General features: G+C 47.2%; 1 protein-coding gene across 1 annotated transcript; it reads right to left on the bottom strand.

Moving 5' to 3' along the window:
* Positions 1–6,918: 6,918 nt before the first annotated feature.
* Positions 6,919–20,292, bottom strand: SIGLEC5 (sialic acid binding Ig like lectin 5). The gene is made up of 9 exons (XM_044256691.1): positions 20,212–20,292; positions 19,752–20,132; positions 19,250–19,528; positions 18,983–19,030; positions 18,150–18,407; positions 17,783–18,067; positions 17,469–17,568; positions 16,165–16,246; positions 6,919–8,209 (listed from the first exon to the last, which is right to left on the bottom strand). The coding sequence occupies exons 1-9, from the start codon at positions 20,246–20,248 to the stop codon at positions 8,009–8,011; spliced, it is 1,671 nt and encodes a 556-aa protein (XP_044112626.1). The 5' UTR covers positions 20,249–20,292; the 3' UTR covers positions 6,919–8,008.
* Between the last annotated feature and the right edge of the window lie 3,715 nt (positions 20,293–24,007).

The following is a 24,007-nucleotide window of genomic DNA, read 5'->3' as shown; positions in this document are numbered from 1 at the left end:
TCTCAGGTCATGATCTCAGGGTCCTGGGATTGAGCCCTGCATTGGGCTCTCTGCTTGGCGGGTAGCCTGCTTCTCTCTCTCTCTCTGCCTGCCTCTCTGTCTGCTTGTGATCTCTCTGTTAGATAAATAAATAAAAATCTTAAAAAAAAAAGAAGAAGAAGAAGAAGTAAGGGTCACCTAGAAGTAGACCCACCCACAAAAATACCAGAACCTAGCTTCAAACACTCAATCCCAGACCCGGTGAAGAAGGTCTCTACTTCACTTGCCAGAAAGCAGAAGTAGCTGCTGAGCCTATTTACCCTTATGTTGATTAAAATTGAATTTACGGACTCTTGGTTTCAGCTCAGGTCATGATCTCGGGGTCCTGGGACAGAGCGTCGTGTAGGGCTCCGTGCTCAGCAGGGAGTCTGCTTCCCTTCTCTCTCTCTCTCCCTCTGATCCTCTCCCCACTTATGTGCGCTGGGAGAGGGTCTCTCTCTCTCTCTCTCTAAAATACATCTTTTAAAATTTTTTATTTAATTCAAAACGCAGTTCTTGGTTACACTAAACCCATGTCAAGTGCTTCACAGTCACACACGGCCGGTGGCTGCCATACAAAACCATACAGACACACTCTTCCTATTGTCACAGAACCTTCCCTTTTGCAGAGAGAGCTGTTCTAGAGACTTCTAGAATCCAGGGGGGAAAGATACCCACCCAAGCCTCAGGAAATCTCTACAATTTTCATACAAAATACCTGACCTTCACTTTAAAAATCTGCCACGGGAAAGGACAAAATGATGGCATACCAAGAGAAAAACAGCATAGACATGACCACAGGGGATCTTGAGGGAGGAGTTTTAGGCGTGGACTGGAACCGTTATCATCATGCTTAAGAAAATAGACAATAAAGTGGAAAATTTCATTGTTGAATCGGATTGCATTTTTAAAAACACCAGACAGGATCAAATCACCAATACGAGACTTACGCTCCTAATGTAAACAAGTATAAAACTGTATGTCGCGTGTGGGGCGGTTCACTGTCTCACTCCCCATGCAGGCTGTCTTCCCTGATGACCAACACCAGCCGCAAGTCCACTACCACCCACCTGGCCAGGTGCCCACAGAGGCAACAGCTGCTCAGAGAACTTTCTGGAAGCTCCCGCTTTGGGCTCCCATGTTGGCAGCTGCACATTCTCTGTAAACTCTGACATGCCCCCTACCCCCCCCACATGCACCTGTACTTCAGGTGAGCTATGGGGGAATGATGCTCTCTCTTTCCCCTCTTGCCCCCTCTGGAGACCTTCTCCCCAGTGATGACCAGGGAGGAGAAAGCTGAGCTCTTTTCACTGCAGAACAGGTGTAACCTGTCACGGGGGCCCCTCCCCTCACACTTCTCACTCACGTTGCATTTCGCCCCCCCTCAGAATATGGATGTGGGGTGTCCCTGTCTGCTCAGGATTCTTGGACCACTCTCTCGGAGCAGGAGCGTCTGGGGGCCAGGATTCAGGACTGAAACTGAATCTTTTCTGCATTCTGGCTCTTAGCCCAGACTTGGTCAGACACGAAGCCTCCAGAAAGCAAGGCTGAACCCAGGCTCATCTGCAGGGGTCCCTAAGGCCTGCCCACCACTAGCACCGAGAGCTGGGGCCCTGGCTCCGGTCCCAGACTTGCCTGTGATATTTGCAGGTTTCTGCTGTCAGTTTGAACTCAGGACCAGTGTGTGGCTCGTTCTTGTTTCCCTGGGCCTGATAAGTCACTCATCTTCAGAATGAGTCCTAACCTCAGTATTTCCTTTAGCTCCATGAGGCCTCCCCTGTGGTACTTACTGGATCTTCCCTCCTTACCCACCACTGTTTCCCCCAATCTCGAGGCCTGACTGAGACCTGAATATTTACCTTTCATATAAAATGAAGGAAAACTTAGAATTTATCTCTGTGACCCACCGGCTCCCAACATAAAATCTCAACCTGGCTTCTGATGTTTCTTTCCTTCAACGGAGCTGAATCAGAGCTAGCCATGGCACCAGGCACAGAGCAGGATCACAAATCATGCTGTCATCGAGTTCCCTGGCGGTACAAGGAAGGGATTAAACGCAGGAGCAGGGACACCTGGGTAGCTCAGTTGGTTAAGCGTCTGCCTTCAGCTCAGGTCATGATCCCTGGGTCCCGGGATCAAGTCTCACATCAGGATCCCTGCTCAGCAGGGAGCCTCCTTCTCCCTCTGCCTACTGCTCCCCCTGCTTGTGCTCTCTATGACAAATAAATAAAATCTTTTTTAAAAAGCACAAGCAAATATCAACGTGAGGGGAGGAAAGTGAGGGGAGGAAGGGGAGGAATGGGACCCAGAGAAGGTTTTCTGGAGGGCATGAAGGCAGAGTCAGCCCTGGGGGGCAAGGCATCCCGTGTTCTGTGAGAAGTGCATTTTGTCTCTGACGTTAACTAAGCCCCCAGCATGAGGAGGTTCTCATAGGAAAAGGGAACGCTTGGCCAGTACCTCTGCCCCTAGGACAGAATATCCCACCAGTCCCATTCCCCAGCCCTCCTGTCTGCATCTGAGGCGGCACAGGGATCTGCCTCCAGGGGGCGCTCCACCTACAATGCCAGATCTGGAGACCTCCCCGCCCAAGGGTTGGCTCTGTCCGTGGTTCTGGAGCAAAGCTGGGTGAGTTCAGGACCCCCCAACTCTGCCAAGGACCCCAATCCACAGGCACAAGTTCCCGAGCTCTAGGCCAGCAGGGCACCTAAGTTGGAGCGGTTTCCGAAAGGCTGGGTCCCTCCTGGCAAGGAAGATCCAGAAGAAGTGGTGGGAGTGGGCTGGGCTCATCTCTGTGCTTTTCCCCTCAGCCCTCATTCTTTGGACGTCGTGGTGCCAGCCTGGCGAAGAGACAAAGAGGAGGTCTTCTTTGGGGTCTTCTTTGACGTTCCAGATTATGCTCATGCTGCTGGCCTTTGACCCAAACTATTTTTTTAAAATATTTTATTTATTTATTTGAGAGAGAAAGAGAGAGAACATGCCCACAACAGCAGAGGAGAGCAGCAGAGGGAGAGGGAGAAACAGGCTCCCCTCTGAGCAGGGAGTCTGTCAGAGGACTTGATCTCAGGACCCCAGAATCATGCCCTGAGCTGAAGGCAGATGCTTAAAGACTGAGCCACCCAGGCACCCTGGACCACACTTACACTAGCAAGTCTGTGCCCAGATCTCCCCTCGAGTAGAGGATAGGAAAAAGTGGGTGTTCACTGGATCTCCTCCTGTGCCAGGCTCAGGGCTGTGCCTTTCTGCACATTGCCCCACTGAACCTTCACGACCACCCCTAGAGAGGACTGGCTAACAATTCTCATCTGGCAGAGTGGGAAATGAGACTCGAAGTGGTAAGCAACCACCACAGGGTCACACACCGTTGATGAATATTTGGAGGCTGGACTCGTGACCCACACATGCTTGAGGCCATAGAGAGGGATACCTTAATCCATGGCACTCTGTTCCCAGAAAAGGAGATGATGCACGGTGGGGAGGTGTCTTATTTATAAGGGATAGGACTTATCTTATCAGATAAGGACTATCTGACAGTAGTCCAGGACTGATGGCAGCCACAGACAGCAGGAGAGACCTCCATAGGAGGGGGAGTCTAAAGGAATCAACATCATGTCTCCAAGGACCAGCCCCTATGCCATCTTCCAACTGGTCCAGGAGACTCTGCTGCTAATGAACATGCAACATGCTCACGAGTATTAACAGTGGATTTCACTTTGCATTTGCAACCAGAATGTCCCTAGAAGAGGAAGTTCCCCAGAGAACTTCATATCTTAGGGAAGTTACCAAGCTTATCAGGCCACCACTAAGAATTAAGATCTCAGTGTGACCTGCAGAGAGGTCGTTTTTAGGCCAACTATGGAGAACAGGGGACTGAGGAAGAAGCTGGGCATGAGTGGGAAGAATGTGCAGGAATTTATTAAAAAAAAAAAAAAACAACAACTCTGGGACACCTGGCTGGCTCAGTTTGTGGAACATGCAGCTCCTGATTTCAGGTGTATGAGTTTGAGCTCCAGTTTGGGTGTAGAGATTACATAAAAATAAAATCTTAAGAAAAAAAAAAACCCTCGTATCATCTTCTACCTGTCAGAAATATGAGAGGGCACCTGGCTGGCTCAGTCAGAAGAGCATGTGAGTTTGAGCCCCATGTTGGCTGTAGAGATAACTAAAACAAAATAAACTTTCCCCCAAGAGGTTTTATTTATTTACTTGAGAGACGGAGAGAGAGAGAGAGAGTGAGCAAGGAGGAAAGGGAGAAGCAGGCTTCCCTCTGAACAGGAAGCCTGATTCGGGGCTCTATCCCAGGACCCCAGGGACAAGACAGGAGAGGACAACCTGAGCCAAAGACAGACGCTTAACCAACTGAGCCATCGAGGTGCTCCTAAAACAAAATAAACTAAAACAAAACAAAACCAAAACGAAGAAACAACAAGTGTTGGAGAGGCTGTGGAGAAAAAGGAGCCCTCCTGCACTGTTGGTAGGAATGCAAGCTGGTGCAGACACTGTGCAGAACAGTATGGAGTTTCCTCAAAAAGTTAAAAATAGAACTACCGTGGTATCCATAATCACACTGAGTATTTACCCCAAGAATACAAAAACACTAATTCCAAAAGGTATATGTTTCGGAATTTACCTACATTTACTGCAGCATTATTTACAATAGCTAAATTATGGAAGCAGCCAAAGTGTCCACTGGTAGGTGAATGGATAAAGAAGATACAGGATATTAGCCATAACCTTCTAATAATCTTCCAATAATCTTCCAATACAGTGGAATATTAGCCATACACAGGAATGAAATCTTGCCTTTTGCAACAACATGTATAGAACAACATGTATAGAAAGTACAACGTTAAGTGAAATAAGTCAGGGAAAGACAAATGCCATATGATTTCACTCATATGTGAAATTTGAGAAACAAAACAAATGAACAAAAAAGAGACAAACCAACAGACTCTTAACTATGGAGAACTGAAGGGAGTGGCATTAGGTGGGGGGATGGATAAAATAGGAGAAGGGGATTAAGAGTATGCATACATGATGAGCACTGAGTAATGTACAGAACTGCTGAATCACTATATTGTACAGCTGAAACTAGTATGACATTAACTATACTGGAATTTAAAAAAAATAGTGTCATTTAGGCCAAATCCCAAACTGGGACTTAACACAAATCCTAACTGCAGTTTCAGTCTCCTATCACCAGGGCTCAGGAGTGCAGGAGCAGCTGGCTCCAGGAGTCCCAGACAGATGGGTTCAGCCACTCCAAAGGTAGAGACACAAGCGGTAGTGAAACAAGGCAGGAATTTACTCTAGGGAGGCCAACACTGGGACCACAGTGGACTAATGTCTCCAAGACTGTCTTCAGAGTGCTGAAAATCTTCCCAAGTTTATATGAGGAAAATGTAGGCAGCGCCGGGGTGGCTCAGTCGGTTAAGTGTACAACTTGATTTCAGCTCAGGTTATGATCTCAGCTCAGGTTATGACCTCAGGGTTGTCTGATTGAGCCCCACATTGGGCTCCACGCTCAGCACAGAGTCAGCTTGAGATTCTCTCTCTCTCTGCCCCTCCCTCCCCACTCCCACCCATCGCACACACTCGTGCTCTCTCTCTCTTTAAAAAAAAAAAGAAAGAAAGAAAGAAAGAAAGAAAGAAAGAAAGAAAGAAGGGGGGGCCTGGGTGGGTCAGTTGTTGGGCATCTGCCTTCGGCTCAGATCATGATCCCAGCATCCTGGGATCGAGCATGTCAGACTCCCTGCTCGGCGGGGACCCTGCTTCTCCCTCTCCAGTTCCCCTTGCTTATGTTCCTGCTCTTGCTGTCTCTCTGCCAGGTAGATAAATAAAATCTTTTAAAAATACAATAAAAATTAAAAAGAAAAAAAGAAAAGAAAGTACGTGAGGAAGAGCAGTGGGGACATGCTGTTAGGCAAGATAGGTCTGGTGGATGGTTGTCTTGGGGTCAGACCTACTGGGTCTCGCTGGCTCAAGGCAGTGCTTATTGGTTGAGGGGGTAGTTTCACTTCCCATCACGATGCTCCCCCCTCCTCCAAGGTCTCTCGCCTGAGTTCAGAGATAAGCTGGAATGAAGAACTTAATCAATTAGAAAGTACAGACTGAGGCAGCGCCTGGGTGGCTCAGTCTCGTGAAGGGTCCTATTCTTGATCTCAGCTCAGGTCTTGATCTCAGGGTGGTGAGTTCAAGCTCCAGGCTGGGCTTCATGCTGGGCATGGAGCCTACTTAAAAAAAAAAAGTACAGACTGAGGTCAAAGTAGAGGTGGTTGACATCCTCTGTCATTCCCCAGAGACGCAGTCCTAGCTGGTCAGTCAGGAATTTTCTGATCAGCACCAAAGAGTCTGCCACAAGGGTCCCTCCATCCCCCAAAGGAAGATGAGGTAATCTTAGGAGGACGCCCCTTACCTTCACCTCTCCACACAAGAGAAAGCAGCCTAGCCTGGACCAATCCTTTTCTCGAGCTATAACTTTCTTGCCCTACCTCCTTCTAGAAAAATTTCCATTTTGTACTTTAATTAAAAGCTTAATGTCAGGCACTTACGATCAGAAAAGCTCATTGGGCACCGGCATGACCATGCTGCTGGGAAAGTTTCAGCTGCTTTCATTTTAGTGCTTTCTTGAGAAAAAAAAATAATAATAACAAGTTAGTTCAACTTTACAGGAGAGGCGAGAATGAGCTCTTTCTTCTGTCCAGGCTCTGAGCCGCGGTGCGTGCAAGGACTCAGGGGCGAAGGACCAGCCCCTGGACACAAGGTGAAGTGAAGAGGCAGGGCCTCCAGGGGAGGGATCTCAAACTGCACAGCCGTGGGCTGAACAACACAGAGGTTGTAAGGAAGAAAGCAGAGAGAAGTGCAGATGAGCGGGGCCAAGGAACAAAAATTCCACCGAGTAAATCTGAGAATGTAATTAGCTTTATTCAGTGACTCCTAAATTGGGCAGCATTCCATCCCGTAAAGAGACAGGCACTCTGAGGGGCTGCATGTAGGTTTTTATAGGCAGGAGGGTGGGGCAAGGGAGTTATTACCAAAAGAAAAGATTTTTTTTTTTTCAGGTCGGGCCATCTTTTGGGGGAAGCTCTCATCCTGCTGGTGACCTCATCAGGGCTGATCAGGAAATTTCAGATCCTCTGTTGAAAGGTCACATTTCTGGGAGAGGTTGAGACTGCTGTTACTCTTGGTTTGCTCAGTTGTGGGGGCAAGTGTCTCCACTTTGGGTCCGTGGTTTCTTTTCCAACAGTAGCTAGGAGGGAGGATGTGATGGACTTTAAAAGCCGGGGGGCAGCCAATGCTCGTGATGTATTGTCTAAGGCTAGAGAGCCTTGAAGGCGGTTGTGCAGGAGATACGGGGTCAGCTCTCTGGCTGCTGGACACATCGCTGGGGGGCCCATCTGTAAGACAGGGAAGGGACTGGAGGTCAGGAGGTGAAGGAATGTGCTGGAAGAATTGACAGGTACAAGTGGGATGAGGAGAAGACTCCACAGAGATGATAAGAGGCACATATGTCATGAATCAAACACCAGGCTGAGCAACTGGTCTTTCTTTCCCTGGTGGGGGGGCTCTGAAGAGCTCTGGGAAGGAGAATGACCCCAGCAGGTTGCTACCCTGTGCTCCGGTCCTGGTCATCCCAAGCCTCAGGGTAACTTGCCAATTATTTTTCTGTCCAAAGAAGAGAGAGCAGTAGGTACTGAGCACAGGTAAGGCAGTTGAGATGGGACTTTTGTTGGTTGTGTTAATTTCTTTAATGTCCACAACCACCTCTGAGGCAGAATGCGCGATCTCTGATTTACAGAACGGGAAACTGAGGCACGGAAAGATGAAGTGACTTCCTTGGCAGCCTACATGAGAGCCCAAGTCTGCTCCACCTGGGGACGCTCGGCCAGTCCTTCCTGTTCATATTGCCGCAGGGGTTCACATGCTTTGCTGATTAGTGCCTGACTTCTCCTCTGCCCCAGGAGAATTGCCCTGCAATTCCTCAGGCCAAGCTCTAAGCATCCTCATTTGTTGTCTTGATCTCTGAGTACTCGCTGGTGCTGGCGCTCTCCTCATCCTTAGGCTCCCTCAGCTTCATCCTGTGAAAGCTGAAGGAGGCGTAATGGAGCTCCTGTTGCTCCCCTGAGGGAGGGTCATCCCCGGTAGGGGTTGCTTGGGTTGGGGGGCTGCCTGGACAGGACTTTTGCCTGGAACCCTGAAGAAAGGAGAAACAAGGGAGTCAGAAAAGGAATAAGGCAAGTATGGGATAATGGGTCATTCATTCAGTCATTCATTCATCCTCCTATTCACAGACACTTCCTATGAATCCAACGTTTCACTCATCCATTTAAAATCCTGTAATGCTGGGGCGCCTGGGTGGCTCAGTCAGTTAAGCGTCTGCCTTCAGCTCAGGTCATGATCCCAGGGTCCTGGTCCCAGGACTGGGTCCTGCATCGGGTTCCCTGCTCAGCAGAGATCCTGCTTCTTCCTCTGTCCCTCCCCTGACTCATGCTCTCTCTCAAATAAATAAAATCTTAAAAAAAAAATAAAATTCTGTAAGGCAAAAAGATAGATAAAATAAAATTCTGTAATGCTACGACTGATTAGGCCATATTAAAAGTTAACTAATCACATTTAATCCCCACAATGTGAAGGATACTGATTTCCCCCATTTTACAGATTAGGGAGACTGAGGTGGGGGAAGGTAAAGTAACTTGCCCTCTAGTCACCAGCAGAGCCAGGAACAAAATGAGTTCTGTTGTGTTATTGGAAATAAAAAGGGGAAGAAATACTCGGACAAAATAAAGATAAAATTCCCAGAATTGAAGAAAGATAAAACCAACGCAGCTGAAAAGGGCCCCACAAATGGAAGATTTTAAAAAGAGCAAAGGAGGGACACCTGGATGGCTCAGTGGGTTAAAGTTCTGTCTTCGGCTCGGGTCATGATCCCAGTGTCCTGGGATCGAACCCCAAATAGGGCTCTCTGCTCAGTGGGGAGCCGTCTTCCTCCTCTCTTTCTGCCTGCTTCTCTGCCTACTTGTGATCTCTGTCAAATAAATAAAATCTTTAAAAAATAATTTAAAAATTAAAAAAAATTTAAAGAGCAGGGAAACCACATACCCTAATACAGCATACAGCACAGTAAATCTTAAGAATACCAAAACTGGGGGCACCTGGGTGGCTTAGTGGGTTAAGCGACTGACTTCAGTTTGGGTCATGATCTCAGGGTCTTGGGATCAAGCCCCCGCATCGGGCTCTTTGCTCAGAAGGGAGCCTGCTTCTCCCTCTCTCTCTGCCTGTCACTCCCCCAGCTTGTGTGGGGCACTCTGTGCTCTTTCTCTGTGTGTGTGTCAAATAAACAAACAAAATCTTAAAAAAAATATATCAAAACCGAAGAGAAAAATGTAAAAGTTTCCAGTGACAATGAGTGGATCGCTTAGAAATGTGCAAGATTCATAAAGACATAAAATTTCCTTTTCTTTTTTTTTCCTTTTCTTTTTTTTGAGATAGAGACAGAATGCATGTATGCAAGCAGGGGGAGGGGCAGAAGGAGAGGGAGAGAGAATCTCAAGCAGATTCCCCAGTGAGCACAGAGCCTGACATGGGGCTAGATGTCACGATCATGAGATCATGACTGAGCTGAAATCAAGAGTCAGAAACTTAATCACCTGAGCCACCCAGGTGTCCCTAGACATAACCTTTCTTAACCGTGACACTGGGTACAAGAAACAAGAGAGTACAGTGTTGAAAGAGTTAAAGGAAGAGGGTGCATGGCTTGCTCAGTGGGTAGAGCTTGTGACTCTTAATCTTGGGGCTGCAAGTTTGAGTCCCATGTTGGGCATAAAGATTCCTTAAAGGATAAATAAGATAAAATAACAAAGCATTGAAGGATCATCAGTTTGATCCTAGAAATTATATCCTGCCAAATGAAATTCAAGTGTAGGAGCATGAAAAAAAACTTCAAACACACAAGTCCTCAGAAGTCTTAACACAAGAAAATCCATATTGAAAGCATATTGGGAGGAAGAATTCAAATAAAAGTAACAAAACCTGAAAATGCTGCAATAAATATGGGGTACAAAGGTGACAAAGTACCCCAGTAAAATGTGTGGTTGTATCTTAAAAGACCAAATTTAAAAATGTTAAGTATGTTCACAATAACCCATAATGAAAAATGAAGATCTAGAAAAAGCACCAACATCTTGGAAAGTGGAGGGAAAGGAGAACAAGAGATATATAAAAGAACACTAAAGATTTTGTTGGATATAAGAGAGATATATTAATTTTTTAAGAAATGAGAAAATGGAATATTGAAAAAAATGGAACCTAGAGTATAGAGTATTTCTAAAATATGTGGGCTCACAACCCTGAGATCAAGAGTCACAGGCTCTTCCTACTGAGCCAGAAGGTGCCCCGTGATAATTTTTAAATCAGAAAAAAAAAAAAAGCCTGTTAAAATGACCAACAGACACATGAAAAAGTGCTCAATATCATTTGCATCATGGAAATACAAAGCAAAAACCACAATGAGATACCATCTCACACCAGTCAGAATGGCTAAAATTAACAAGTCAGGAAACAACAGATGTTGGCAAGGATGCGGAGAATGGGGAACCCTCCCACACTGTTGGTGGGAATGCAAGCTGGTGCAGCCATTCTAGAAAACAGCATGGAGGTTCCTCAAAATGTTGAGAATAGGGGCACTTGGGTGGCTCAGAGGGTTAAGCCTCTGCCTTCGGCTCAGGTCATGGTCTCAGGGTCCTGGGGTCAAGCCCCGCATCAGGTTCTCTGCTAGGCGAGGAGCCTGCTTCCCCCCCCCCCTCTCTCTCTGCCTGCCTCTCTGCCTCCTTATGATCTCTAAATGATCTCTTTAAAATGTTTTTTTAAAAAGGTTGAAAATAGAGCTACCCTATGACCCAGCAGTTGCACTACTGGGTATATACCCTAAAGATACAAATATAGTGATCCAAAGGGGCACATGTACCTGAATGTTTATAGCAGTAATGTCCATAATAACCAAACCATGGAAAGAACCCAGATGTCCATCAACAGATGAATGAACAAAGAAGATGTGGTATATATACACAATGGAATACTATGCAGCCATCAAAGTAAATGAAATCTTGCCATTTGCAGTGGCGTAGATGGAACTAGAGGGTATTATGTTAAGCAAGATAAGTCAGAAAAAGACAATTATCATATGCTCTCTCTGATATGAGGAATTTAAGAAACAAAACAGAGGATCATAGGGGAAGAGAGGGAAAAAAAGCAAGAAGAAATCAGAGAGGGAGACAAACCATAAGAGACTCTTAATCGTAGGAAACAAACTGAGGGTTGTTGGAGGAGTGGGGGTGGGAGGATGTGGTAACTGGGTGATAGGCCTTAAGGAGGACATCAGATATAATGAGCACTGGGTGTTATATAAGACCCATGAATCACTGAGCTGTACCTATGAAACCAGTAATATAATACATGTTAATTTTTTTAAAAACCTGTTAAAAATACTTCAATGTTGGGGCACCTGGGTGGCTCAGTGGGTTAAAGCCTTTGCCTTCGGCTAAGGTCATGATCCCAGGGTCCTGGGATTGAGCCCCGCATCAGGCTCTCTGCTTGGCAAGGAGCCTGCTTCCCCTTCTCTCTCTGCCTGCCTCTCTGCCTACTTGTGATCTCTGTCTGTCGAATAAATAAATAAAAATCTTTAAAAAAATACTTCAGTGTCTATATACAAATTATTAGAACTAACAAGGGAGTTTAGGGGTGCCTGGCTAGCTCAGTTGGTGGACCATGCACCTCTTGATTTCAGGGTTTGTAAGTCTGAGCCCCACAATGGGTGTAGAGATTACTTAAAAATAGAATCTTTAGGGGTGCCTGGGTGGCTCAGTGGGTTAAGCCTCTGCCTTCGGCTCAGGTCATGATCTCAGGGTCCTGGGATCGAGCCCCACATCAGGTTCTCTGCTCAACAGGGAGCCTGCTTCTCCCTCTCCTCTCTGCCTGCCTTTCTGCCTACTTGTGATCTCTGTCTGTCAAATAAATAAATAAAATCTTTAAAAAAAATAGAATCTTTAAAAAAAACTAACACGAGAGTTTAGCGAGCTGGAAGAATATAAGATCAATATATTTGTAATTGCTTTTCACGTGTTGCTGCGTCTACAGAGAGAACAAAGACAATTCTCAGCATCCAGACCAGCACCCCAAAGAGCTGGGTGTCACTGGGAAGAGACGAACATTTACAGTGGAACCCCCGAAGAACTCTGCATGGGTGTTCAGCCACACCACGGTAGAAAGTAGAAGGAGAAGCTGCATGGACACATTAAGGAACTGGCTACTGTTGACTCTTTCACCACCTACTACCCACACTCCTTGTGACACAGACATCTGTGACCAGAAAACAGAGTCTGAGTGTGCTCACTTTCCTACCACTGATTCAGGAGACTGAGTCACTTACTGAAATATGAAATCTCTTAGAGGAAATATATGTCTGCAGAGGATGCAGTACCTGAAGGCCAAAAGGATGAGTTGATTCTTGAAGAAAATGATATTACATTTGCATCAAATTCAGCTACTTTGATTCAGCTAGCCATGAGGTTTAAAAACAAGAATATCACAAATTTTTCAGACGGTATCCCTCTGTAAAACTGTGGTGCAGCAGGGTTATGAGTAGATCTAAAAATGCTCCAGCTACCAAACCAATAAGAATCTAAATGACACACTATTTGTAATTTTTTTAAATTCTAAAATGCTTTATATAAATTTTTTGAAGTTTATTATTATTATTTTAGTAATCTCTACACCCAACATGGGGCTCAAACCCATGACCTGGAGATCAAAAGTTGCATGATCCTCCCATTAAGACAACCAGGTGTCCTAACGCTTCATAATTTTTTAAGATTTTATTTATTTATTTGACAGACAAAGATCACAAATAGGCAGAGAGGCAGGCGGGGGGTGGAGGGAAACAGGCTCCCTGTTTAGCAGAGAGCCTGGTGTGGGGCTTGATCCTAGGAGCCTGAGATCATGACCTGACCTGAAGGCAGAGGCTTAACTCACTGAGCCACCCAAGTGCCCCGCTTCATAATTTTTTTTAAAAGATTTATTTATTTATTTGAGAGAGAGAGAGCCTGTGTGCATGTGTGTGAGAGCTGGGGTGGGGGGAGGAGGAAAGGGAGAAAGAGTTAGGGGAATACTCCACGCTGAGCACAGAGCCTGGTGCAGGGATCAATCTCATGACCCTGAGATCCTGACTTGAGCCAAAATCAAGAGCTGGCTGCTCAACCGACTGATCCACCCAGGCATCCCAACACTTCGTAAATTTTTTTAAAAAGATTTAAAGATTTTATTTATTTATATATTTATTTATTTGACAGACAGAGGTCACATGCAGGCAGAGAGACAGGCGGGGAGGGGCGGGGGGGGCGGAAGCAGGCTCCCTGCTGAGCAGAGAGTCCCATGCAGGACTCGATCCCAGGACCCTGAGATCATGACCTGAGCTGAAGGAAGAGACTTAACCCACTGAGCCACCCAGGCACCCCAAATTTATAACAAATGTTTTCATTCTGTGTATCATTGATGAATGATCAGAAGATGCACTTTTTAAAAGATAGCGTTTGTAGTACTAACAAAGCTGGTTATTAAGAAAGTAAAATAAAAGTTTGCGAGACCTGTCTGAAAGAATTCTACATCTTTCTTGGAAAAAACTGAAACTAATATCTGTTTTTATGGGCAAGAAGACCGGAATTTATAAATAAGTAAATTCTTCCCAAGTTGATCTACAGATTCAATGTAATTCCCATAAAAACACCAATAGGAGGACTTTTTGGAATGTGATAAACTAGTTGTAATGTTTAAATAGATTGGCAATGGGGCAACTGGGTGGCTCAGTCAGTAGAGCATGTGACTCTTGGTCTCAGGGTTGTGAGTTTGAGCTCCATATTAGGTATGAGTCTACTTTAAAAAAAATGAAATAAAGGGGACACCTGGATGGCTCAGTCATTTAAGTGTCTGCCTTCAGCTCAGGTCATGATCTCAGGGTCCTGGGATAGAGCCCTGTATCAGGCTCCCTGCTTGGCGGGAAGCCTGCTTTTCCCTCTCCCACTCCCCTTGTTTGTGTTCCCTCCCTCGCTGTCTCTCTCTCTGTCAAATAAATGAATAAAATCTTAAAGAAAAACGATTTTATTTATTTATTTTTCAGGGAGAGAGAGCACAAGCAAGGGTAGTGGAAGAGGGAGAAGCAGGCTTCCCACTGAACACAGAGCCCAACATGGGGCTCCATCCCAGGACTCCAGGATCATGACCTGAGACCAAGCAGACATTTAACAACAGAGCCACCCAGGTGCCCCAATAAAATCTTTTTTTTTTTTTTTAAGAAACTATACTTGAATATCCTTCTAATCCTAGGGTAAGAAAGATTTTCTTAAATGAGACCCAAAGTCACTCAACAGAAAGGAAGAGATTGTTGAATATGGTTATATTACAATTAAGAACTAACCTTCATCAAGGTCACCTTTAAAAAGTGAAGACAAGTTACTCACTGGAGAAGATATTTACAATGCATATAATGGAGGAAAAGTAGTGTGAAAATGTATAAAATTCTCCAATAAATTCAATAACAAAGTCGAACACCCAATAGGAAAATGGGCTGCTGATGGGACCAGGCATTTTAGAGAGGAGGTGTTCATATACCAGTGAAGGCAGAGACATTTTCATCCTCATTGACAACCAAAGAAATGCAAATCAATACCAGAGTGAGATAGTGAGATGGAAAAAAATTAGAAAACCAAGCGCTACAGAGATTATAGACCAACAGCATCTGATAGGCATAGATGGATGTATAAACGGATGCGTTTGCTCTGGAAAACCTGGTCAATCAGAATATTCACATACCCTCCCACCTAGTAGCTAAATTCTTATGTAACAATGAAGAAAAACTCTTCCATGTGAATGCAATGAGATATGAACCATAAATCTGGAATAATTCAAATGTCCAGCAACAGGATCTTAAGCAAACGACATAATCATAAAATGAAACAGACAGCGGCAATGTCCCGCAACACAAATGATTCTCCATGATGTAACTCACGGCTCTGGGTCTACAAAAGCAAGTCCTAGAAAAATGCACAGAATGTTGACAACAGTGCAGAAGCAATGAAACTAAACAGCGGCTCTTTCAGGCATATGTCCATGGGATAACGCTAGCAAAAAAAGACTCAGCAGTGGTTCCTGGGGATGGGGTCACAGAGCAACCTGAGTGTATGGAAGTTAGGGTCAGTGTTTGAGGTCTTCAGTTGGATAGTAGGGTCACAGCTGCTTATCATATCATGAACAAAAGGAGTAAGCACAAATGAACAATGCTTATTCCTGCAATAAGGGGTTGGTCACGAATCAAGCATTTTGGATAACTCCATTTAGAGCGACATGGGTGCAATTTTGTAAGAGGTGAGAGGGGACATGTTGCACATGGAGTGAGAGACCACTGCAGTCCCCTGCCCGCAAAGACGTCACAAATACAACAGGGCAGAGACAATCAAAGGCAGTGATGTTGTGTAAGGTGCCCCTCAAGACAGGGATAGACATGGAGCTCTCTCTATGAGAAAGAGACACAGACTCGGGCAGGGAGGGGGATGGCAAAAGCTTCCCTGAGCAGACGTTGTTGGTACTGGAGCTAGAATGGCGATCACAAGAGGTGGTCTGGTGGAAACAGGGACAGGAGTTTGGAGGAACTGTACATGCAAAGTCTCCAAGTCGTAGGGGAGCAGGTGTGTATGGAAACCATGAGAAAGCCAGTGTAGCTGGACCACAGCAGGACCAAGGCTGGAGTGGCCATCGGGAGACTGCTAGAGGGATTTTAAATATCAGACCAAGGAACATGACTCAATTCTCTAAACAACATCATTGAAACTCCCAAATGGCTGGAAAGCAATAGAGTTTGGGAGAGGTTCCATTAGGCTGTATCTAGAAAAGGCCGATCAGCGGGGATGGAACAAGAGGTGACCAGAGGGCCACTGGGTCTGGGAGATGAAGGTGAAGAACAGAAGGGAGGTCAACTCCCAGGCATTCTTCCAGGAGACCAGGGCAGAGCAGGGGGTGGGGAAACGCTGGGAGCCCCATCTGGACTCGGAAGGAACAAGCCCAACAAACCCCCCAACTGCATGAGAGGACGCCAGCATCACTCACCCAGGCCACTGTACCCATGACAGGATCTTCATAATCCAGGCCCTCTCGGCTCCCGGATGCTTCCTTCCTGCGGGCTTTCACTCTAAGGGGAGAAAGCAGCACGCTGCAGCCATGGTTCAGACTCACATGGGCTGGCTGCCCGCTCCCTGGTGAGAGGGCATCCGGACCCCGGAACCAACCTCAGACCTTCCTGACCTGCATGTAAGCACTACGTCCCCCTGGGTGAGCAGAGGTTTGGCTGGACCAGCTTCATCACTAAAGATGCCCCTAACACTGGGGCGCCTGGGTGGCTCAGTGGGTTAAAGCTTCTGCCTTCGGCTCAGGTCATGATCCCAGGGTCCTCGGATTGAGCCCTGCGTTGGGCTCTCTGCTCTGCAGGGAGCCTGCTTCCTCCCCCCCCCCCTCTGCCTGCCTCTCTGCCTATTTGTGATTTCTCTCTCTGTGTCAAATAAATAAAATCTTAAAAAAAAAAAATTAAAAAGATGCTCCTAACACATAAACCCTGGGGCCCGAGTGGTCATAGCAGCGTTCTTCGTGACAGCCCAAATGTAGAAACAACCCAAATATCTATCAATACATGAGTGACAAAATGGGCTCCATCCATGCAATGGAACGGCATATGGAGATAAAAAAAGGATGAGGTATTGGGCACCTGGGTGGCTCAGCTGTTTAAGCGTCTGCTTTCAGCTCAGGTCATGATCCCAGGGTCCTGGAATCAAGCCCCACTCGGGCTCCCTGCTCAGTGAGGAATCCGTTTCTCCCTCTGCCTCTGCCTCTGCCTCTTCCCCCTACGTGCTCACTCTCTCTCAAATAAATAAATAAATAAATAAATTTTTTTTAAAGGACTGAGTGACACATTCCACAACATGCAGGACCCTTGAAGACATGCTAAGTGAACGGGGTCAGTCACGAAGGACCCCGTGTTGCATGACTCCACTTAACACAGAATGTCCACAATAAGAGGCAAAGGCAGAGAGACAGAAAATAGACTGGCGGTTGCCTTGCACTGGGGGAGGATGGGGCCAGGATGAAAATCAAGGAGAAAAGGGTTTCTTTTGTTTGTTTCTTTTTCATTTGGAGATTGATGAAAAAGTCCTAGAATTGTGGTCATGGATGCACAGCTCTGAATATGCTAAAAGCCACTGAATTGTACCCTGTAAACATGTGGGAGTGGTATCTCCATGCAGCCCTTATCCCGCCACCGCCCAGAAGATGCCCCCTGGATCTACTCTACTCGGCTCTGCGTTTCTGGGATCGACTGACCTCTCTCCGCACTCCCTGTACCTCTCCCGACAATGACTTACACGCAAAAGAAGAGGAGGCACAAACTTAGGGACAGCAGAGCCATAGCACCGGCACCTCCAAGAGCTGCGGGCACTGCTCCTGCCAGGAGCACTGGTTTCCCTGCAGGGAAGAGGCAGGGAAGAGGCATGGGGAGACTCATTTCCGGGCCTCTGTCTCTTGCTCTCCTACCTCCTCGCAGAACTTGCTGAAGATGGAGCAGCACCCTATCTCACCAGTCGCCCCTTGTGCAGACCCCAGTCCCACCCCCAGACCTTCTTTTCTAGGATCCAGACTCCCCACTTCCTACATCTCTGCCCCTGGACAGCTCCCGGACCTGGGAGCAGCAGGACAGCGGTGCTCTGTTTCCCGTAGTCATTCCGGGCCTCACAGTTGAGTCTGAGGCCAGAGCCCAGAGGCCCACTGAGGCTCAGGGAACTGTTGGCCCAGGGCCCTGCAAGGCTGGAGGTGGCGGTCCAGGAGGCGTTGCTGTGGTTCCCCTCCAGGAGCTCCTCCCCCAGCCTCCAGTGCAGGGTGGGGGCCGGCTGGGCTCTGGAGGAGCAGTTACAGTGCAGCCCCTCGCCCTCCCAGGAGCAGGAGAGGCTGAGCAGCTGAGGGGGATCTGCGGGAGAAAGGGGAAGGGTCAGCCGTGTCTCTCCTCCCCAGGCCCTAGGCAGCCTGCCCCCAGGGGTCCCCACACTCACAGACCACAGACAGATGCAGTGAGACCTGCCGGGAGCCCAGCAGGTTCTGAGCTTGGCAGGTGAGGTCTCCTTCATGCTCCAGTTGTATCTGAGGGAGCTCCAGGATCCCAGGGTCTGTGGGCTGGGAGGGGCTCAGAGTCTGTCCCCCCAGGACCCAGCTCAGCTGGGCTGGGGGGTTGCCTTCAGCAACACAGAGCAGCTGTGGAGTCTGGCCTTCCTGGGGGAGAATGATCAAGCCCTTTTCCAGAATCTTCAGGGCTTTGGGAGAGAGATGCAGAGAGAGAGGGAGAGCACCCACTCCAGTTGTGGGAGGCTGGCAGTCTCCTTCCTCCCTCCTTCGCAGGAGCTGGTTGGCATTTCCTTCTCCTTCCTTGACCCAATGACTTGGTTCCATCAGGGCTGAAAGGCTGGCTTTACACCCCAAAGAGTTTGACCTCAGGTGTCTGTGCCTCGTATCTTCAGCAGAGGCTCAGTGTCCCACTGGGACATGCCTGGAGTGCTTGGTGGCTTCACTCAGTGAACACGCCAGGAAATAGGATGGAGGAAGCGGGGTGGTGGGGTAGGTGGGAAGCCAGAGGTGTGCCACTCGTGAGGTGAAACAGGCTTTGAGTAGTAAGTGTGCGTGTGTGTGCGTGTGTGCACGCGTGAGCATGGGTGCGTGGGAATGCAGGTGGGTGTACCCGTGGGAGGTAGGAGGCTGCTGATTTTTATTTTTGCTTTTCCCCAATCTGATCCCATTCAAGCTATGATCCGCTCCCCTTTGCTGGGAGCTGACCCCCTACTCCCACCCCAGGGCCTGGTCTCAGTCTCCAAGAAGATAGGTTCTTTCCTACCTGTGACATCGCTGGAGAGGAGGCTGATGGTGAGGTTCTGGGGAGCATCTGGGATGGAAAGATAAGGCCCTGCCTCAGACTTGATGTTTAGAATTGAAGATGACCCAGCACCCAAGGAGGGGTAGAGGACCATAGGGAAAGTGGGGAATGCTGTCCTTGTCCACTCCCCACCTACACTCTCAAGGTGCATCTGCATACACACACACACACACACACACACAGAGTCCCCACTGCCCTGGGGGGCCCAGCTATCCCTCCAGCACTCACAGGAGACATTGAGCCTGATGGTTCTTTTCACGGTACCCTGACCTTCTGGCAGGTGCACCTGACAGGTGAGGTTGCTGCCATGGTCCTGCACCCTTGGGGTGAGGGTCAGCACCGAGGAGCGGAGGGTCTGGCGGTCCAGCGAGTCAAGAGCACCCCCCACCCAGAAGAAGCTGAGAGGTCTTCCTTCTTCGCAGGATCCCCGCAGACTACAGGTCAGGTTCGTGGCATAGCCAGACTTCATGGGCTCCGGAAAGTGGATGTCGGGTTCCTGTGTCAGGGCTGAGGAGGAGAGACGCAGGTGCCTGGACCCCAGGGAGCTGGGGACCCAGAGTGTGACCCTGACAGGGACGAGGGCCTCAGGGCACGAACTGACCCCGGGCCCCCATGTCTCTTCCCACCATCCCAGCCCCAAGACCTGGAGCAGGGAATGTTCCAGTGTCCTGCTCCTGTTCTAAGACGGGGGTCTCCACATCCCAGAGCTCTCCTGGGACCCCTGCCATACCTGCCACCTGCAGGTTCAGCTGCTTATCTTTGTAAGTGTATCTCCCATAGTCTTTCGCTATGTGGAACTTGTAGAGTCCCTGGTCGCTCCTCCTGGCCTCTCTGATCCTCAGGGAGCAGTCGTTTTCCCGGGGCTTCCTGATGAGGTTGAACCGGCCCCAGAACTCTGTCTTCACGAGTTTTGTTGGATCATTTGTAGCCACAGGCTGAGAGTTATGGAAGCTGTCCCCACTCCGGAACCAGTACATGTAGGGCCTCTCATGGGTAGGCCACGAGCTCCAGGGATAGGAGAAGGAGCAGGGCACGTATACACACAGACCCTCCTGCACCGTCACTGTGTCCTGCACTTGAAGCTCGTACCCCCAGTCCTCCTGCAGGGACCCTGTGGGGACACGGAGGCTCAGCTGTGGCTCTGGCACACCCCCACTGTGCCCTCCAGAGCTCCCCCTTGGCCTACTTACCCCCCCACAGCAGGGGCAGCAGCAGCAGGGACACCATGTCTGCATCAGCTGGTGTTCAGGTCCCTCTGTTGGGGAAGGAAATGGCCCAAATCAGGGGGTGAGGCCAAGGAAACCCCAACAGGAAGTTGCATGTCAGAGCTGTGGTCACTGCAGAAAGGGAACTTGGGCAGCACCAGGCACTGGGGAGGAAATTACCATGTCTCACCTCTGCATCTGACACAGCAGTTGAGAACACCAAGACCCCCACCTCCCACCCCCGAAGGCTGAGATGCTTGTCCAGATGTGAATCTGGACGTGAACACCTTCCAAATGATGTTTAAATCGAGAGTGAGGTCAGCGAAGGGCCAGAGCAGCTAGAAAAGAGAAACAGAGAGGGTGCAGCCAGCCTCAGCCCCTTCCCCCAGCCCTTTCTCTTCCCAGTTTGCCATCAGCCTGTGTGTCTAGTCCCGGGGCTTCTTCGGGGAACGCCCTGCAGGGCCCTGGGGTCTTAGTTCTTCATCATGTTCTACAGTCCCTTGGACACGGATCACACATGGAGCTCGCTGAGCTCCAGCTCCAGGATTTCAACAGTCATCCAGACCCACAGCAGCCGCACCCAGCAGATCTGCGGAACCACCACTCAGATAAAGAATCTGAAGAGCGGGTTACCTGGATGGCTCAGTTGGTTAAGCAACTGCCTTTGGCTCAGGTCATGACAGTGGAGTCCTAGGACTGAGTCCCACATCGGGCTCCCGGCCCCGTGGGGAGTCTGCTTCTCCCTCTGACCTTCTCCATTCTCATGCTCTCGCTCTCACTCACACTCTCTGTCTCTCTCAAATAAATAAATAGAAGTAAATAAATTTTCTTTTAAAAAGGAATTAAAAAAAAAAAAAGAATCTGATGAGCCAATGAGGAAGGAAGTGGGACTCACTGGAGCAACCAGAGGAAAATCTGCAACAGTTACAATATTCCAGCAATCAGCTTGCCAAGGAAACAAATGAATTACTGAACTAGGGACTTCAGAAAGACTACTCTGGAGCAGGAAGGATTTCCAAGCAATGCAGGGAAGAATGGCTGAAAAGGAAAAGGAGCTTATTCTGCCTTCGGCTTGGGTCATGATCCCAGGGTCCTGGGATAGAGTTCTGCATCAGGCTTCTTGCTCAGTAGGGAGCCTGCTTCTCCCTCTGACCCTACCCCCCACTCATGCTCCCCCCCAAATAAATAAAATGTTAAAAAAGGAAAAAGATTTGGCCATGATGATCCATGACCAAGGCGACCCAGTGACAGCAGAGAAGCCAGTGTGGAAAGCTCAAAGGTGCATGCAGACAGAACCGCTGGTCAGTTACAGCACGCTGTTTACTATCAGAAAAAATTCTCACAAGAATATCTATATTCTGGCCCTGGTCCTGTTAGTGATGATTGCAATCTTGGGACTTATTATCTGGAAATTTGAAGCAATTGCCTCAGGGCTGCCTTTTGCTGAGCTGTTTTCAGGGACCAGTTCTTCTTGGAGTCTTGCCAGAACAAACAAATATCACAGGAAGAGAACATATATGTTGGAACAACCTGTCATCAGTTAGCTAGAAACTAATTACTAGTTAGACAGTGTTTTTCAATTTACATATACATTATATTGATTTCTCAGATTAGTAAGAGTTCATTTATATGGATTTTTCTCGCTTTTGAATTCTGATGGTCCTTCATCCTGAGTGTTTACTGACACTTTCATTCTAGGTATTTTTTTTCTTAAGATTTTATTTATTTGACAGACAGAGATCACAAGTAGGCAGAGAAGCAGGCAGAGAGAGAAGAAGGGAAGTAGGCTCCCCGCTGAGTAGAAAGCCCAATGCAGGGCTACATCCCAGTACTCTGGGATCCTGACCTGAGCCAAAGGCAGAGGCTTTAACACACTCAGCCACCCACGCGCCCTGCTAGATACTTTTTTAAAGATATTTGTGTTTTGACCAGTGACTCTAGAATCTGGTAACATCACCTTTTTAGTGTATACAAGACTCATCTTTTCACTAGGAACTGAGAGAGAATTACCTTCTGTCACCCAGAATACTGGAGCCTGTTAGAAACTATATATAAGCCAACACTTTTTATGACTTAGCATTTTCATTTGAATTTCTAAGCAGAAATCTGCTTTGAAAGATTTTGGCAATGTGTTTAACTGGAAAGCAAACAATTGCACTGCAATCCAGATTAAAAGTATGGATTGGAGCCATCCAGTTGTTGGGGTACATGCTATTCTGGGTTTGAAGTTTTCTTTATTGTCTGCTGGTGTCAGTAACAGCTTACCCAGAACCGTCTTGTTCACAGTTTAAAGCAGTGAATTTCATTAACATGACTATACTCTCTGGAGCCCCTCTCCCCCAGTCTGTATAGAAAGGGAGATATATTTATTTTTTTTAATATTTTATGTATTTATTTGACAGAGAGAGATCGCAAGTAGGCAGAGAGGCAGGCAGAGAGAGAGAAGGGGAGAAGCAGGCTCCCTACAGAGCAGAGAGCCTTATGCAGGGCTCTATCCCAGAACCCTGAAATCATGACCTGAGATGATGGCAGAGGCTTTAACCCACTGAGCCACTCAGGCGCCCCAGAAAGGGCGATTTAGACAAAGTATGCTTTTGAAGACAAATGGGAATTGTTTGGAATGATTTCATCTTATTGTTGTTGTTCACTTGTGGTTCTATGGTCCTGGTGAACAAGGAATGTTGCTATCTCTCTGAAAAGGTTGCTATCTCTCTCAAAAGTAAAAAACCAGAAACAAATGCAGTCATTGTAATTTAGAATAAACAACTGGGAGGATATTCACACATGGCATACTAATTAAAAGCAAAACAGGACATCCAAATGGCCAACAGACACATGAAAAAGTGCTCAACATGACTCGCCATCCAGGAAACACAAATCAAAACCACAATGAGACACCACCTCACACCAGTCAGAATGACTAAAATTAACAAGTCAGGAAATGACAGATGTTGGCAAGGATGCAGAGAAGGGGAAACCCTCCTACACTGTTGGTGGGAATGCAAGCTGGTGTAACCACTCTGGAAAACCATATGGAGGTTCCTCAAAAAGTTGAAAATAGAGCTACCCTACAACCCAGCAATCGCACTACTGGGTATTTACCCAAAGGATAAAAACATAGTGATCTAAAGGGGCACCGACACCCCAATGTTTATATCAGCAATGTCCACAATGGCCAAACTATGGAAAGAACCCAGATGTCCGTCAACCGATGAGTGGATACAGAAGATGTGGTATGTATACACAATGGAATACTAGGCAGCCATCAAAAGAAATGAAATCTTGCCATTTGCAACGACATGGATGGAACTAGAGGGTACTATGCTAAGTGAAATATATCAATCAGAGAAAGACAATTATCATATGATTTTACTGATATGTGGCATTTAAGAAATAAAACAGAGGATCATAGGGGAAGAGAAGAAAAAAATAAAACAAGATGAAATTAGAGGGAGACAAACCATAATATCAAACCATATAATCATAGAAAACATATAATCATAATATATAATATAATATATACCATATAATCATAATATACAAACCATATAATCATAGAAAACAAACTGAAGTTTGCCGGAGCGGGTAACTGGTAGCTGGAGGAAATGGGTAACTGGGTGATGGACATTAGGAGGGCACGATATGGAATGAGTACTGGGTGTTATTTATAACTGATGAATCACTAAACTCTACCTCTGAAACTAATATTACACCATATGGTAATTAATTGATTTTATATAAAATTTAAAAATAAAGCAAAACAATACCAAAACCAAAAATG

The sequence above is a fragment of the Neovison vison genome, chromosome 7 (assembly GCF_020171115.1).
Source record: "Neovison vison isolate M4711 chromosome 7, ASM_NN_V1, whole genome shotgun sequence".
Taxonomy (NCBI): Eukaryota; Metazoa; Chordata; class Mammalia; order Carnivora; family Mustelidae; genus Neogale; species Neogale vison.
The sequence above is the reverse complement of the archived record's forward strand: the minus strand, read 5'-3'. Positions and strand labels throughout refer to the sequence as shown.